Consider the following 13,110-nt stretch of genomic DNA (forward strand, 5'->3'; position numbering starts at 1 on the left):
CGGGGGGTCAGGGTGGGGTCAGGGCGGGCGGGGCGGGGTCAGGGCGGGCAGGGAGGGGTCAGGGCGGGCAGGGCGGGGTCAGGGAGGGGTCAGGGCGGGCGGGGCGGGGTCAGGGAAGGGTCAGGGCGGGGCCGGGGCGGGGTCAGGGAGGGGTCAGGGCGGGGCGGGGGGTCAGGGTGGGGTCAGGGCGGGCATGGAGGGGTCAGGGTGGGGTCAGGGCGGGCGGGGCGGGGTCAGGGAGGGGTCAGGGCGGGCGGGGCGGGAGGGGAACTCACGCTGGCTGCAGGATGACTCATCGCTGCCGTCGCTGCAGTCATTCTTGCCGTTGCACACCAGGTCCTGAGAAATGCATGAGCCATCCTCACACTTCCACTCGTTCCCCTCACAGCCTGGGGGGGGGGGGGGGGGGCACGGGGAAGAGGGGAGGGGGAAGAGGGGAGGGACAGGAAGAAGAAAGGAGGGAAGAGGTGGGATGCCAGGTGAGCCTTAAATTCCCCTCATGGTGCAGAGAGATGGGAAATCTGTCAGCAACAGGTCTGAGCCATACATCAGCTTGGAGACTGACTGAACTGGGCCAGGAGAGCCAAGGAAGACACACACACACACACGGGCACGCACACACACACACGGGCACGCACACACACGCACACACAAACACGGGCACGCGCACACACACACACACACACACACACACGGGCACGCACACACACACACGGGCACGCACACACACGCACACACAAACACGGGCACGCGCACACACACACACACACACACACACACGGACACACACCCACGCACCTGGCTCATTATTGACAGGAATGTCAGTCTACTCCACACACATCAAGAATAGGGGAACATCCTCCAAGGCCAATTTAGACTATGGGGCGGGGTCACACACAGATGAGGGGGCGGGGTCACACACAGATGAGGGGGCGGGGTCACACACAGATGGGGGCGGGGTCACACCCGGATGGGGGTGGGGTCACACACATTCAGACGAGGGGGCGGGGTCACACCCGGATGGGGGCGGGGTCACACCCGGATGAGGGGGCGGGGTCACACACAGATGGGGGCGGGGTCACACCCGGATGAGGGGGCGGGGTCACACACAGATGGGGGCGGGGTCACACCCGGATGGGGGCAGGGTCACACACAGATGAGGGGGCGGGGTCACACCCGGATGGGGGCGGGGTCACACACAGATGAGGGGGCGGGGTCACACCCGGACGGGGGCGGGGCTACTCACTGCACTGCGCCTCGTCGCTGCCGTCCCCGCAGTCGTTGACGCGGTCGCACACCCAGTACCTGGGCTTGCACATTCCGTTAGCACAGGAGAACTGGTCCGCATCACAGCCTGCAGCACGGGGGGGGGGGGGGGGAGAGGGAGAGAGGGGGGGGGGGGAGAGAAAGAGAGTGATGGTCTCTACGCCTGCAGCAGCTGCTTTTCAGTTAATGACCAGGCGGGGGTCGTGGCGGTGAGGGAGGGGTCGTGTGGGGGGGGGGGGGGGGGAGGGAGGGGTCGTGTGGGGGTGAGGGAGGGAGGGGTCGTGTGGGGGTGAGGGAGGGAGGGAGGGGTCGTGTGGGGGTGAGGGAGGGAGGGAGGGGTCGTGTGGGGGTGAGGGAGGGAGGGAGGGGTCGTGTGGGGGTGAGGGAGGGAGGGAGGGGTCGTGTGGGGGGGGGGGGGGGGGACTCACTGCACTGGCGCTCGTCGCTCATGTCTCCACAGTCGTTCCAGCCGTCGCACTTCAGCTCCATACTGATGCAGATACCAGAGGCACAGGCAAACTTATCAGGACAAGCTGCGTGAGAGAGGGGGGGGGAGGGAGGGAGGGAGGGGAGGGAGGGGGGGAGGAGGGAGGGGGAGAGGGGAGGGAGAGGGAGAGAGAGGGAGGGGGAGGAAGGAGAGAGAGAGAGAGGGAGATGATGTAAGGCTCATTTTATTCATCACATCTGACAGGATGAAGGACGGCAGCGTGGGCCAGCTCCCCTTGCTCAGCAAGTCAATACTGTTCAGCAGCGACGGGCCATCGCTGGCTCCTTACAGCCAATCAGAAAAAGAATCTGCTGTACACAGATCGACCACAACGACGGGTCCAAATCAGCAAGCTGACTCCGCCCGTTACTGGCAATGGGATCCAAATCTTCCTTAAATATCACCCTGAGGCCACTTCTCAGCTCACTGCAACTTCAATATCCATTTCAGTTTGGTTACGATGCCAATGTGTTTCAAATGTCAATCAAACCAACGGTGCCCAATCATACTCCAGAAGACTCCTGATTGGTCTTATCAAGGTCTTGATTGACCATGAACAGCTAATTAGTTGAATCAGGTTTGTCTTGCAGTGCCAGGCTAAAATGAAACCCTTTTCGGATAAGATCACACACCCCTGAATTAAACTGAACTTAAATCAATTCCACTCAATGACTCAAGGATAGATCAATCTGTCACCTAGGGGCTATAGTGCCATCACAAAAACAGCTGAAATGCAAACATGAAGACACACGAGACACACACACACATCGCTGTGCCGATGCAAAGTGCAGACGTAATAGATATGAATTATGAAAATATAATAACATGTGCAAGAGGCAACTTAGATATAATAGTGGGGGGGGAGCTATGAATAAGAACTGTTCTTATTCCTACATGGTGAAACCAAAATATAAAACCAAAAAAAACTTAAATAAAAGCTGAGAATATGCACTTCAACCACACACAGATTGTTTGATAACAAATCTAAACTTATGGAGTACAGAGCCAAATCAAGACGAAAACGTGCCCCTGTCCCAAACATTATGGAGCTCAGTACAGATGGGCGCACTCACGGTTTTTGGGGTCGTAGGCGTTGTACACTGCCATGAAGCCCTTGTCTGTGTAAGACTCGTCTGAGTGGAACTTAACCAACATTGTGTTGGTGTCGCTGGAGAGAGCCAGTGAAGACCGCTCCCCGCAGTACCTGTGAGAGACAGAGAGAGAGAGAGAGAGAGGGAGGGAGGGAGGGAGGGAGGGAGGGAGGGAGGGAGGGAGGGAGGGGGAGAGAGAGAGACAGAGAGAGAGAGAGAGAGAGAGAGAGAGAGGGAGGGAGGGGGGGAGAGAGAGAGAGAGAGAGAGGGAGGGAGGGAGGGGGAGAGAGAGGGAGGGAGGGAGGGGGAGAGAGAGAGAGAGGGAGGGAGGGAGGGGGAGAGAGAGGGAGGGAGGGAGGGAAGGGGGGAGAGAGAGTGAGAGAGGGAGGGAGGGGGGGAGAGAGAGAGAGAGAGAGAGAGAGAGAGAGAGAGAGAGAGGGAGGGAGGGAGAGAGAGAGAGAGAGAGAGAGAGAGAGAGAGAGAGAAGAGGAAAGGAATCATAAGCAGTTCATAAACAATAGGGCCCCGTGTCGGGGGGGTTGGGGTTGAAGTAGATTCTGCAGGAGGCGTTCAGCGTACCGGCAGACCACGGAAACACCACCAGGAAACCAGCATGGCAGGAGGACGCACACACACACACACTCACACACACACAGGCAGTCGCTCTCACGCACACACACACACACACACAGGCAGTCGCTCTCACGCACGCACGCACACACACACACACACTCACACTCACTCACTCACACACTCACTCACACACACGCACACACACTCACGGCGGTAAAGGGTAATGGCGTTAGCAGCAGATATCGGCGCGGCGCTCACTTCTTGCCCATGACCTCCACGTAGTCCTTGTTGCAGACGCGCACGTCCACGTCCGGCTCCTTCATGCGGAACATGGTGAACTTAACGCGCACCTTCTGGCCCGCGGGGACCTGGGGAAGGGGTTCCAGACTCAGCTCTTTCTCTTTTTAAACGACAGGCACGCTAACGTTAACAGACTGGGCCTGAGCTCGACAGAGAAATGAGCCCCAGCATTACCCCTGGATTAAAAGCAGAGGCTTGTGTGGTGATGCTTCGCTGAACAGGACGGATGCAGGAAGAGTGGAGCAGTTGATGGGGGGGAGGGGGGGGGGTGAGGCAGATTGGGAGCGGGGCATAGGAGATGTGGGGGGGGTGAGTTAGATTGGGGGCGGGGCATAGGAGATGTGGGGGGCGCGAGGTAGATTGGGGGCGGGGCATAGGAGATGTGGGGGGCGCGAGGTAGATTGGGGGCGGGGCATAGGAGATGTGGGGGGGCGTAAGGTAGATTGGGGCAGGGCATAGGAGATGTGGGGGGGTGAGTTAGATTGGGGGCGGGGCATAGGAGATGTGGGGGGCGTGAGGTAGATTGGGGGCGGGGCATAGGAGATGTGGGGGGGTGAGTTAGATTGGGGCGGGGCATAGGAGATGTGGGGGGGGTGAGTTAGATTGGGGGCGGGGCATAGGAGATGTGGGGGGCGTGAGGTAGATTGGGGGCGGGGCATAGGAGATGTGGGGGGGGTGAGTTAGATTGGGGGCGGGGCATAAGAGATGTGGGGGGTGAGTTAGATTGGGGGCGGGGCATAAGAGATGTGGGGGGGCGTGAGGTAGATTGGGGGCGGGGCATAGGAGATGTGGGGGGGTGAGTTAGATTGGGGGCGGGGCATAGGAGATGTGGGGGGGTGTGTCTACCTGGATGGTCCAGTTGCAGTCCAGGGCTGGCGGGTAGAAGCTGGGGAAGTGCGGGGAGCTGAAGTTTCCAGACTTGGCGGAGAGCAGCCCTCCACAGCTCTTGGCTGAAAGGACAGACAGCAGAGCACAGAGCTGGGTGCGATTAGCGAGCGATTGTGCGGCCATCGTTGCTTTATGCCTGCATTCGTTATCTCAAAGTGGAGCGACTGCATGCCATCACAATCACCCACCTGGCGTTAATGAGCAGGCTGTAACAGACAGCAGCTCTATCATAAAGCAGCTTTACCACATGGAAAAGACAGGTTTCTCAGCCACATAAACTCACACACTGAAGCTCAACGTGGAAACTGGTCGGGCTTTACTGGTTTTAGCCAGCGTCGAGGAAAAAAATTCCCCTTTGCCATTTGTCACCCAGGCGATTCATCAGAAACGGACAGGGCAGCGATCAAATGTCAAAAAAACACCGCTGGTCAACTCCGCAGTCAGAACCAGCGATGGAGAGAAGGCAGGCGTGGGCCTGGGTGGGGTACTGACAGGTACAACTCCGCAGTCAGAACCAGCGATGGAGAGAAGGCAGGCGTGGGCCTGGGTGGGTTACTGACAGGTACATCTGCAGGAGCAGGGAGAGCGAGCTCCACGCTACACCCTTCAGCTATACAGACTCCACGGCTAACGGGCGACAAGGTGCTCGTTATGTTCGCTGAGCAGAGCTGACCAGAGACGGACTGTCAGTACTACCCATCAACAATCCCTTACAGATGCTATTGATACAAGCAGTCAAGTCCAAAGTCCGTGTATGTGTTTGTATTTTGTTAAATATTTCAGTACCACTGCAAGTATCCTTGTGTTCTTTGTGAGCTTGCCTGTGTGTGCACGTGCGTGTGTATATGTGTGTGTGTGTGTGTGTGTGTGTGTGTTTGTGCATGTGTGCCTGTGTGTGTGTGCGTCCATGCGTGCGTGTGCCTGTGTGTGTATGTGTGCGTGTGCCTGTGTGTGTATGTGTGTGCGTGCCTGCCTGCCTGTGTGTGACTGTGTGCCTGTGTGTGCATGTGCATGTGTGTGTGCGTGTGCCTGTGTGTGTGTGTGTGTGTGTGTGTGTGTGTGTGTGTGTATGTTTGTGCATGTGCATGTGTGCCTGTGTGTGTATGTGTGCGTGTGCCTGTGTGTGTATGTGTGTGCGTGCCTGCCTGCCTGTGTGTGTATGTGTGTGCGTGCCTGCCTGCCTGTGTGTGCATGTGTGTGTGCGCGTGCCTGTGTGTGTGTGTGTGTGTGTGCCTATGTGTGTGTGTGCGCGCGCGCGTCTCCAGGCTGCAGACCGTACCTGTGCTGATGGGGATGACCGTGTACTCCCCCTTGAAGCCCGGCCTCTGGATCTCGCTGTCGGAGATGAGGTTGACCAGCATGATGTTGCTGGAGGACACCACCTCCAGGGGGTTTGAGGGAGGCCTCTGACCACACTGCCTGTGCAGAGGAGAGGGGCATCCACCAAAACAACCAGCACAGCCACAGATCAGGACACATCCGCAAAGAACTACCGACCCCAGCTATCAGTACAACACCAGACACTACATTTCAGACTTAGGAGATACCAATCCAGTGCCAGTTAAACAGATAGCACGGTTACATGCAATGCACTTATTACTGACAGGTGGATTTTAAATGTACTGAGTCAACTCAGATTAAATACCTTACTTAAGGTTAAAAGTGCAGGCCCTAGCCAGGAATCGAATGGAAAACCTTACAGTTACAAGCCCAGTTAATTAACCATTACACTACCGCCCCATAAGCTTAAGCTTAAAGAGAAGGTTCTGAGGCAGTCCACTATCCAGGTGATTTTTACGGACGCCTTTACAACGATGGCTTCTGATAACAAGCAAGGACAAACGTTCCAGCTCATCAAACCGAATAACTCATCCATTTAATTAGCCAATTAAGGGTTCAGATAGGAGGAAGGGAACCCCTCGGGGATCAGACATGTATAACCGCGGAGAAACGAGCCGCGCACGGCTAACGGGACGAGTCGCTAACGGGACGAGCCGCTAACAGAACGAGCCGCTAACAGAACGAGCCGCTAACAGAATGAGCCGCTAACAGAACGAGCCGCTAACAGAACGAGCCGCTAACGGGACGAGCCGCTAACAGAACGAGCCGCTAACGGGACGAGCCGCTAACAGAACGAGCCGCTAACAGAACGAGCCGCTAACGGGACGAGCCGCTAACAGAACGAGCCGCTAACAGAACGAGCCGCTAACGGGACGAGCCGCTAACAGAACGAGCCGCTAACGGGACGAGCCGCTAACAGAACGAGCCGCTAACAGAACGAGCCGCTAACAGAACGAGCCGCTAACGGGACGAGCCGCTAACGGGACGAGCCGCTAACAGAACGAGCCGCTAACAGAACGAGCCGCTAACAGAACGAGCCGCTAACGGGACGAGTCGCTAACAGAACGAGCCGCTAACGGGACGAGTCGCTAACAGAACGAGCCGCTAACAGAACGAGCCGCTAACAGAACGAGCCGCTAACGGGACGAGCCGCTAACAGAACGAGCCGCTAACAGAACGAGTCGCTAACGGGACGAGCCGCGCGCCGCTAACAGAACGAGCCGCTAACAGAACGAGCCGCTAACAGAACGAGCCGCTAACAGAACGAGCCGCTAACAGAACGAGCCACTAACGGGACGAGCCGCGCGCCGCTAACAGAACGAGCCGCTAACAGAACGAGCCGCTAACAGAACGAGCCGCTAACGGGACGAGCCGCGCGCCGCTAACAGAACGAGCCGCTAACGGGACGAGCCGCGCGCCGCTAACAGAACGAGCCGCTAACGGGACGAGCCGCTAACAGAACGAGCCGCTAACAGAACGAGCCGCTAACGGGACGAGCCGCGCGCCGCTAACAGAACGAGCCGCTAACGGAACGAGCCGCACGCCGTTCGGCCGCTGGAGACGCGCGGTGAGAGAGTCGCTGGGGCGGGTACACCGGCCCGCACAGCCGTCCCGCCTCAAAGTCAGACGAGCCCAGCGCCGTAAATATCACAGGTCACCCACAGCGATGGGGTCGCGGAAGCGTGGATGGAGAGGGCTGGGGGGGGCTGGAGGGGGGGCGGCGGCGTTCACCTGCCCCGGGACGCCCCCGTAAAGCAGCGCGTTATCGGACCCATAAACCCGGAGTCACCTTGGATAAACGCATCAGCCAAACTGCTACATAAAACATTTTATGCAACGTCTGGCAACGTGCACTTGACTCCGCGAGTTCGGAGCTTGAAATTGCCTCTGGCTGCACGCGAGTCACAGTCCAGGCACCGGCAGTTTGTTAAAAAAAAGAATAAAAACATCCCCGATATCGGGGCGGCAGTTACAGACGGGCGGGCGGCCGCAGGCTGGGGACCTCGCTGATTTGAAAACAGGTCCTCTCAGAAAACTCGATCTTCAGAGAGGGTCCCAGAAATGAAAATTCAATTATCAGCGGCGCGACGGGCGCGAGCGGCTAGCGCTACATTTTCAGCACCCTCCGAACCGTTCCTCATTCCTTCTTAACAGCTGCGAGACAAGCAAACAAACAAACAAAAAAAACCTTGGACGATTTGCTGAGATACCGAGGGTCTCTCGCCCTCCGACAGGAGGCGGCGCAGATAAACTGTGAAATGAGCGTGCGAGAAGCGCATCGCGGCGGCATGTGACCCTGTGATGTCATGGACTCGGATCGCGGGACGGCGGAAGGAGTTCGGTCCGAGTGTGAGGCGGGAAAACACCTCCGCTGGAACAGGCTCGTTCGCCACGCCAAGCATTTCAGTATTTTTGCGACATAACACGCCACACCACACCCCTAAATAACATGCCACACCCCTGGAAGTCAGGAGTAAATATGGGCGTGTAATGCGCACGCTCACCAGGGATTACAAGACAGATGTTTGCCGTTCATTTTCAACTGGACCTTTGCCATGTAGGAAGACAAGGCAGTAATGCCTGTGGCAACTATTTTCTGAACTATACCCATGTATTTGACTGTAGGTTTCCCCCTGTTCTACACCGAGAGTCCTTTGCAACTGTATGTTTTACAACAGACTTCAGTACAACTCATTTTAAAATCTGTAACAGATCTTTTCATTTTAAAATCTGCAGCATCGCAAAGTGCAGTGGTGAACGAGGACTTCAATGTGCAGGGCAGCACCGTCTAAAATAACAAGAGAGCCCTCTTATCTGTCAGGACTCTCACAGACTCATTTACTGAGACTGCTTTTAGAGTAAAGAGCTTTTAACCGTGCTGCAGCCCCTTTTACAGATGACCTGCTCCTCTTTAGCAGTGCCCTGATAAGTCCTCTTTATGCGTCTGAATCATCGTTTTGACCTGCTAATCATTCATTATGCTTTACATCTTTTGACTGCAATTTTTGGAAGTGCATTGAATAGCCCCGTTCGGCCTAGCTCCGCCCCGTACTGCCTAGCTCCGCCTTGTTTGGCCTAGCTCCGCCCCGCTCAACCTAGCCCCACCCCATTCGGCCTAGCCCCGCCCCGTTCGGCCTAGCCCCGCCCCGTTCGGTCATAGCCCCGCCCCATTTGGTCATAGCACCGCCCCGTTCGGGCCTAGCCCCGCCCCGTTCGGTCCTAGCTCCGCCCCGTTCGGTCCTAGCCCCGCCCCGTTCGCGTTGCGGTCGCGGTCGCCGGGGCGCTCACTTGGTGACGGCCTGGGACTCGTCGGGGCTGAGCGAGTCGTGGATGTAGACAAAGTCGTTGGAGCAGTCGTCCTCCACGTGGAAGAAGGGGAACTTCATGTGGATGGCGGTGTTGGGCGGGGCGCGGATCTGCCACTGGCAGCGCGTTTTCGGGGGGTACCGCTTGGGGTAGCCCGGCGACTCGATGGTCTGCACCTGGGCGTTGGCCTCCAGCTTGAAGAAGCACTCCTCTGGGGACACAGGAGAGGGTCAGTGCCACACATGTGACTTCACTCAGCCAATCAGCAGGCAGGCCCAACCTCTGCATGAGGCAAGTCCATAATGGCGCTTCCCCCCCCCCCCCCCAAAGCAGTCACTTTCTGTGGACAGGATCTCTAATTCCCTCTTGCAGCACAGTGCTTACTGAACTGGGGAAACAAGCAGCACTGAAGCACTCACTGGAGCGAGAGATAGATAGAGAGAGAGAGAGAGGTAGAGAGAGCGAGGGAGGGAGAGAGAGAGAGCACTACGGAGAATCCTCCAGGAGATTTGGACGTCGCGGGAGACGATAAGAGGGAGGGGCCCGTTCCCCCCCCGGCGGGTGAGGCGGGGGCCGTCAGAGCTCGGGGAAACATGGCGGATCAGGCCGAGCGCGGGAAACACGCGTACTCACTCGCCCGCGGGTTTCTGGCCATCCTGGGGTCCGTGGCTGCGAGGAAAAACGAAAAGGACGAGGTAGGGAGGGAGAGGGAGGGAGAGGGGGAGGGGGAGGGGGAGGGGGAGGGACGGGGGGAGAGAAAGAGGGAAGGAGAGTCAGCAGGCTGATTGAAGTGATGGACGGCTGTAAGGTCCACGGCTTTATGCTTTTCTGGCAGTATCCCCCCTGATTTAGCAGAACGGCCCTCGTAGCCTCGTTTCACTCAATGACAGGGCCATCAAACAGCGTTAGCAGCCGCGTTCAATCACCATACATCACTGCAGGCGCGCAGCCCGGGGGGGTCATCCCACACTGAGCCAGCTGACCCAGGGAGACACACCCTCACAAGCAAAAGGCAACGTCAGGGTACAGGTGACCATTAAGGGCTCCTAACGCTGTATTAAAAAGTAGCAACATAACCGAAATAACTAACTATATGTAAATGTAATACTACAACACTACTACGAACAATACTACTCTGAAAAACAACAACATAATAATAACAACAACTATAACTATAACAATGCTACATTTCCTAAGCTGAGGGGTCCATCTAAAGTGTTGTTGTTGTGTAGTGTTGCGGAGTTTGCCCTGTGCCCCGCCCCGCGCCAGGAGCACCCACCGGAGGCAGTGATGTCCTTAATGATCAGCACCTGTGCCCCGCCCCGCGCCCCGCCCCAGGAGCACCCACCGGAGGCAGTGATGTCCTTAATGATCAGCACCTGTGCCCCGCCCCGCGCCCCGCCCCGCGCCCCGCCCCGCGCCAGGAGCACCCACCGGAGGCAGTGATGTCCTTAATGATCAGCACCTGTGCCCCGCCCCGCGCCCCGCCCCGCCCCGCGCCCCGCCCCAGGAGCACCCACCGGAGGCAGTGATGTCCTTAATGATCAGCACCTGGGCGCTGCGCTTGCCCTCCCGCCGAATTCCGGAGCGCAGCACCTGGATGACCCGCTCCTGCGTGAACCGGGGCAGCTCCTCCAGGTCCGGCGCCGGCACGTCGAACTGCGTCCAGTGGTACGCCATCACCCCCTCGCTGCGCCCCAGAGAGAGGACAGAACGCACCATGCTGTGAGCCCCCCGGAGTGCGAAACTCAGACTCCGTTCAGTCGGGGTGTTTTTTTTGTTTTGTTTTTGCCGTGTCGTTAACTACGCTAACGAAGCAGGAGCGTTTAAGGAACCAAACGAGCGTAAACGACTCGGAAACAGAAACAGGGTTTTTTTTTTTTCCTAGCCTTGTAATTTTGCCAAAATCTGCTACGAGCGTCTATATTTGCTCTAGATGTAAACAAAGAAAGATAACTGGCAAGGTTTAAGCAGAGATTAATTAGACAATGGGTTCTGCGCATTCCTCAGAATTACTGCGACAACAGAACTGATCGCACTACAGAATTCTGACAACGGAAACATCAGAAGAAAAAAATTCTAGTCCTGAATAAATGTGTCAAATATTCAACCATTTACAGATATAAATGTATTGAAAGGTTTCACCACAAAATGTCCATCAATTGCAGAAGGAGGTAGGTAAACGCAAACCCATAATACACACAAATTGTGTTTTCCTATAGAAAGTGACGCTTGCTCTTTGTGAACAACCTGATTTACCATATGCTTAAAATAAGCAACATACAAAACAAATGTGTTCATTTTTAAAAAATGCACACAGCAAGATGCAACTAATGTGCAGTACTTTGCCGTAAATTAGGTTCTCTACATTGCCTAGTATGGGGACACCTGACATCCAACATCTCATCCAAAATTATGGGCATTAATATGGAGTTGGTCCATCCTTTGCTCCTATAATAACCTCTACTCTTCTGGGAAAGCTTTATACTAGATGTTGGAGCATTGCTGCAGGGATTTGCTTCCATTCAGCCAGAAGAGTGTTAGTGAGGTTGGGCACTGATTGGGCCATTAGGCCTGGCTCGCAGTTGAGTTTCCAACCGATCCCCCCGGTGTTGGACGGGATTAAGGTCAGGGCTCTGTGGAGGGCAGTCAAGTTCTTCCACACCGTTCTAGACAAAATCATTTCTATATGGACCCTGCTGAGTGCCCGGGGGCGCTGTCATGCTGAAAGACGAAAGGGCCTTCCTCAAACTGTAGGGGAAACACGGAACGGTCTGGAATGTGATTATATGCCGTAGCATTAAGTTTTCCCTTCACTGGAACGAAGGGGCCTAGCCCAAGCCACAAAAAAAATCTGCCCCAGACCAAGGCGTGTCCGGATACTTTTGATCATAAAGTGCATTTCTTATCGGTATTTTCAACAGTTAAGCAACTACTGAAACTAGACTGTGCACACGGCCTACTGAAATGGATAATTGATGTGTGAACAGCCATGAGCCCCTCTCCCCGACAGTGTGCAATTTGACATAATTAGCAGTGGCTAAATGAGTAACTGAGATGATACAGGGCTTAATGATTGCTGCAGCAGGTGGCTCGGTGGAGGAGGCTGTATCAGAATGTCGCAATTTCAGGAATGGATTACAGGCTATAATCTTTATTGGCTAAAATTCAGACTTCCGCTTGTCATAAATTTTTCTCGGTCGCATTATGCTCACGACTTCTGAGCACCATTATCGGCGTTGTGAAAAATATTATTTGACTGCATGGGCTTTTTAAGCAGCCATCAATAACTCTATTTTGCTATTCTGCTCTTCCACCTGTTGTTGTCATCGTGTGGCTAAATCTGTATCTGTGACTTCTGAAGTCTGAAGATCAGCCTTTTATCTGACGGTAGCCATTTCAAACAACTCCAGGAAAACCCCGGCGAGCTCGAAGGACCGGGCTCCCTCTCCCTCTCCCTCGCACGCACACCTGTGACGAGCTCTTACCTGAAGGCAGAGACGACGGACTTGTTGTAGTACTTGGTGAAGAAGGGATCGTTTTTATATGTCGCCTCCAACTGTAAAAAAACCAAACGAGATTCATGCTCAGTTTGTCCCGTCCTCCTGATACGTGGTATTATGAGGGGCAGGGTGTTTGGGGGGGGGGCGGGGGATTTCCAGGTAATGCTCACAGTTGAAATTGGAACGTGGACGGTTCAACATTACCACAATCTTCTGTAATTTGTGTAGCAGTGGCACTGCTGTGAAAACCTTCATTTAAATCCCCCCCTCCCCTCCCCCCACACCCCCATTTCCAACAAGTATCAATCTGTATTTTTTTTCTCTGAACGGACTCCCTCTCCATGCAAAAGGGGCC

The 13,110-nt window shown here is 55.7% G+C and overlaps 1 protein-coding gene across 1 annotated transcript in view; it reads right to left on the reverse strand.

The window, feature by feature from the left end:
* zmp:0000001114 (suppressor of tumorigenicity 14 protein homolog) overlaps positions 1-13,110 on the reverse strand; it is a 50,520-nt gene that overhangs the window by 7,357 nt on the left and 30,053 nt on the right. The window contains exons 4-14 of the mRNA XM_035428427.1: positions 12,741-12,811; positions 10,773-10,942; positions 9,886-9,921; positions 9,235-9,463; positions 5,885-6,024; positions 4,564-4,667; positions 3,676-3,785; positions 2,827-2,957; positions 1,695-1,799; positions 1,247-1,354; positions 276-389 (exon numbers count right to left, since the gene is read on the reverse strand). Coding sequence (XP_035284318.1) covers positions 276-389; positions 1,247-1,354; positions 1,695-1,799; positions 2,827-2,957; positions 3,676-3,785; positions 4,564-4,667; positions 5,885-6,024; positions 9,235-9,463; positions 9,886-9,921; positions 10,773-10,942; positions 12,741-12,811 — 1,318 coding nt within the window. The remainder of the gene's footprint in view (positions 1-275; positions 390-1,246; positions 1,355-1,694; positions 1,800-2,826; positions 2,958-3,675; positions 3,786-4,563; positions 4,668-5,884; positions 6,025-9,234; positions 9,464-9,885; positions 9,922-10,772; positions 10,943-12,740; positions 12,812-13,110) is intronic.

The sequence above is a fragment of the Anguilla anguilla genome, chromosome 1, assembly GCF_013347855.1.
Source record: "Anguilla anguilla isolate fAngAng1 chromosome 1, fAngAng1.pri, whole genome shotgun sequence".
NCBI classification, from domain to species: domain Eukaryota; kingdom Metazoa; phylum Chordata; class Actinopteri; order Anguilliformes; family Anguillidae; genus Anguilla; species Anguilla anguilla.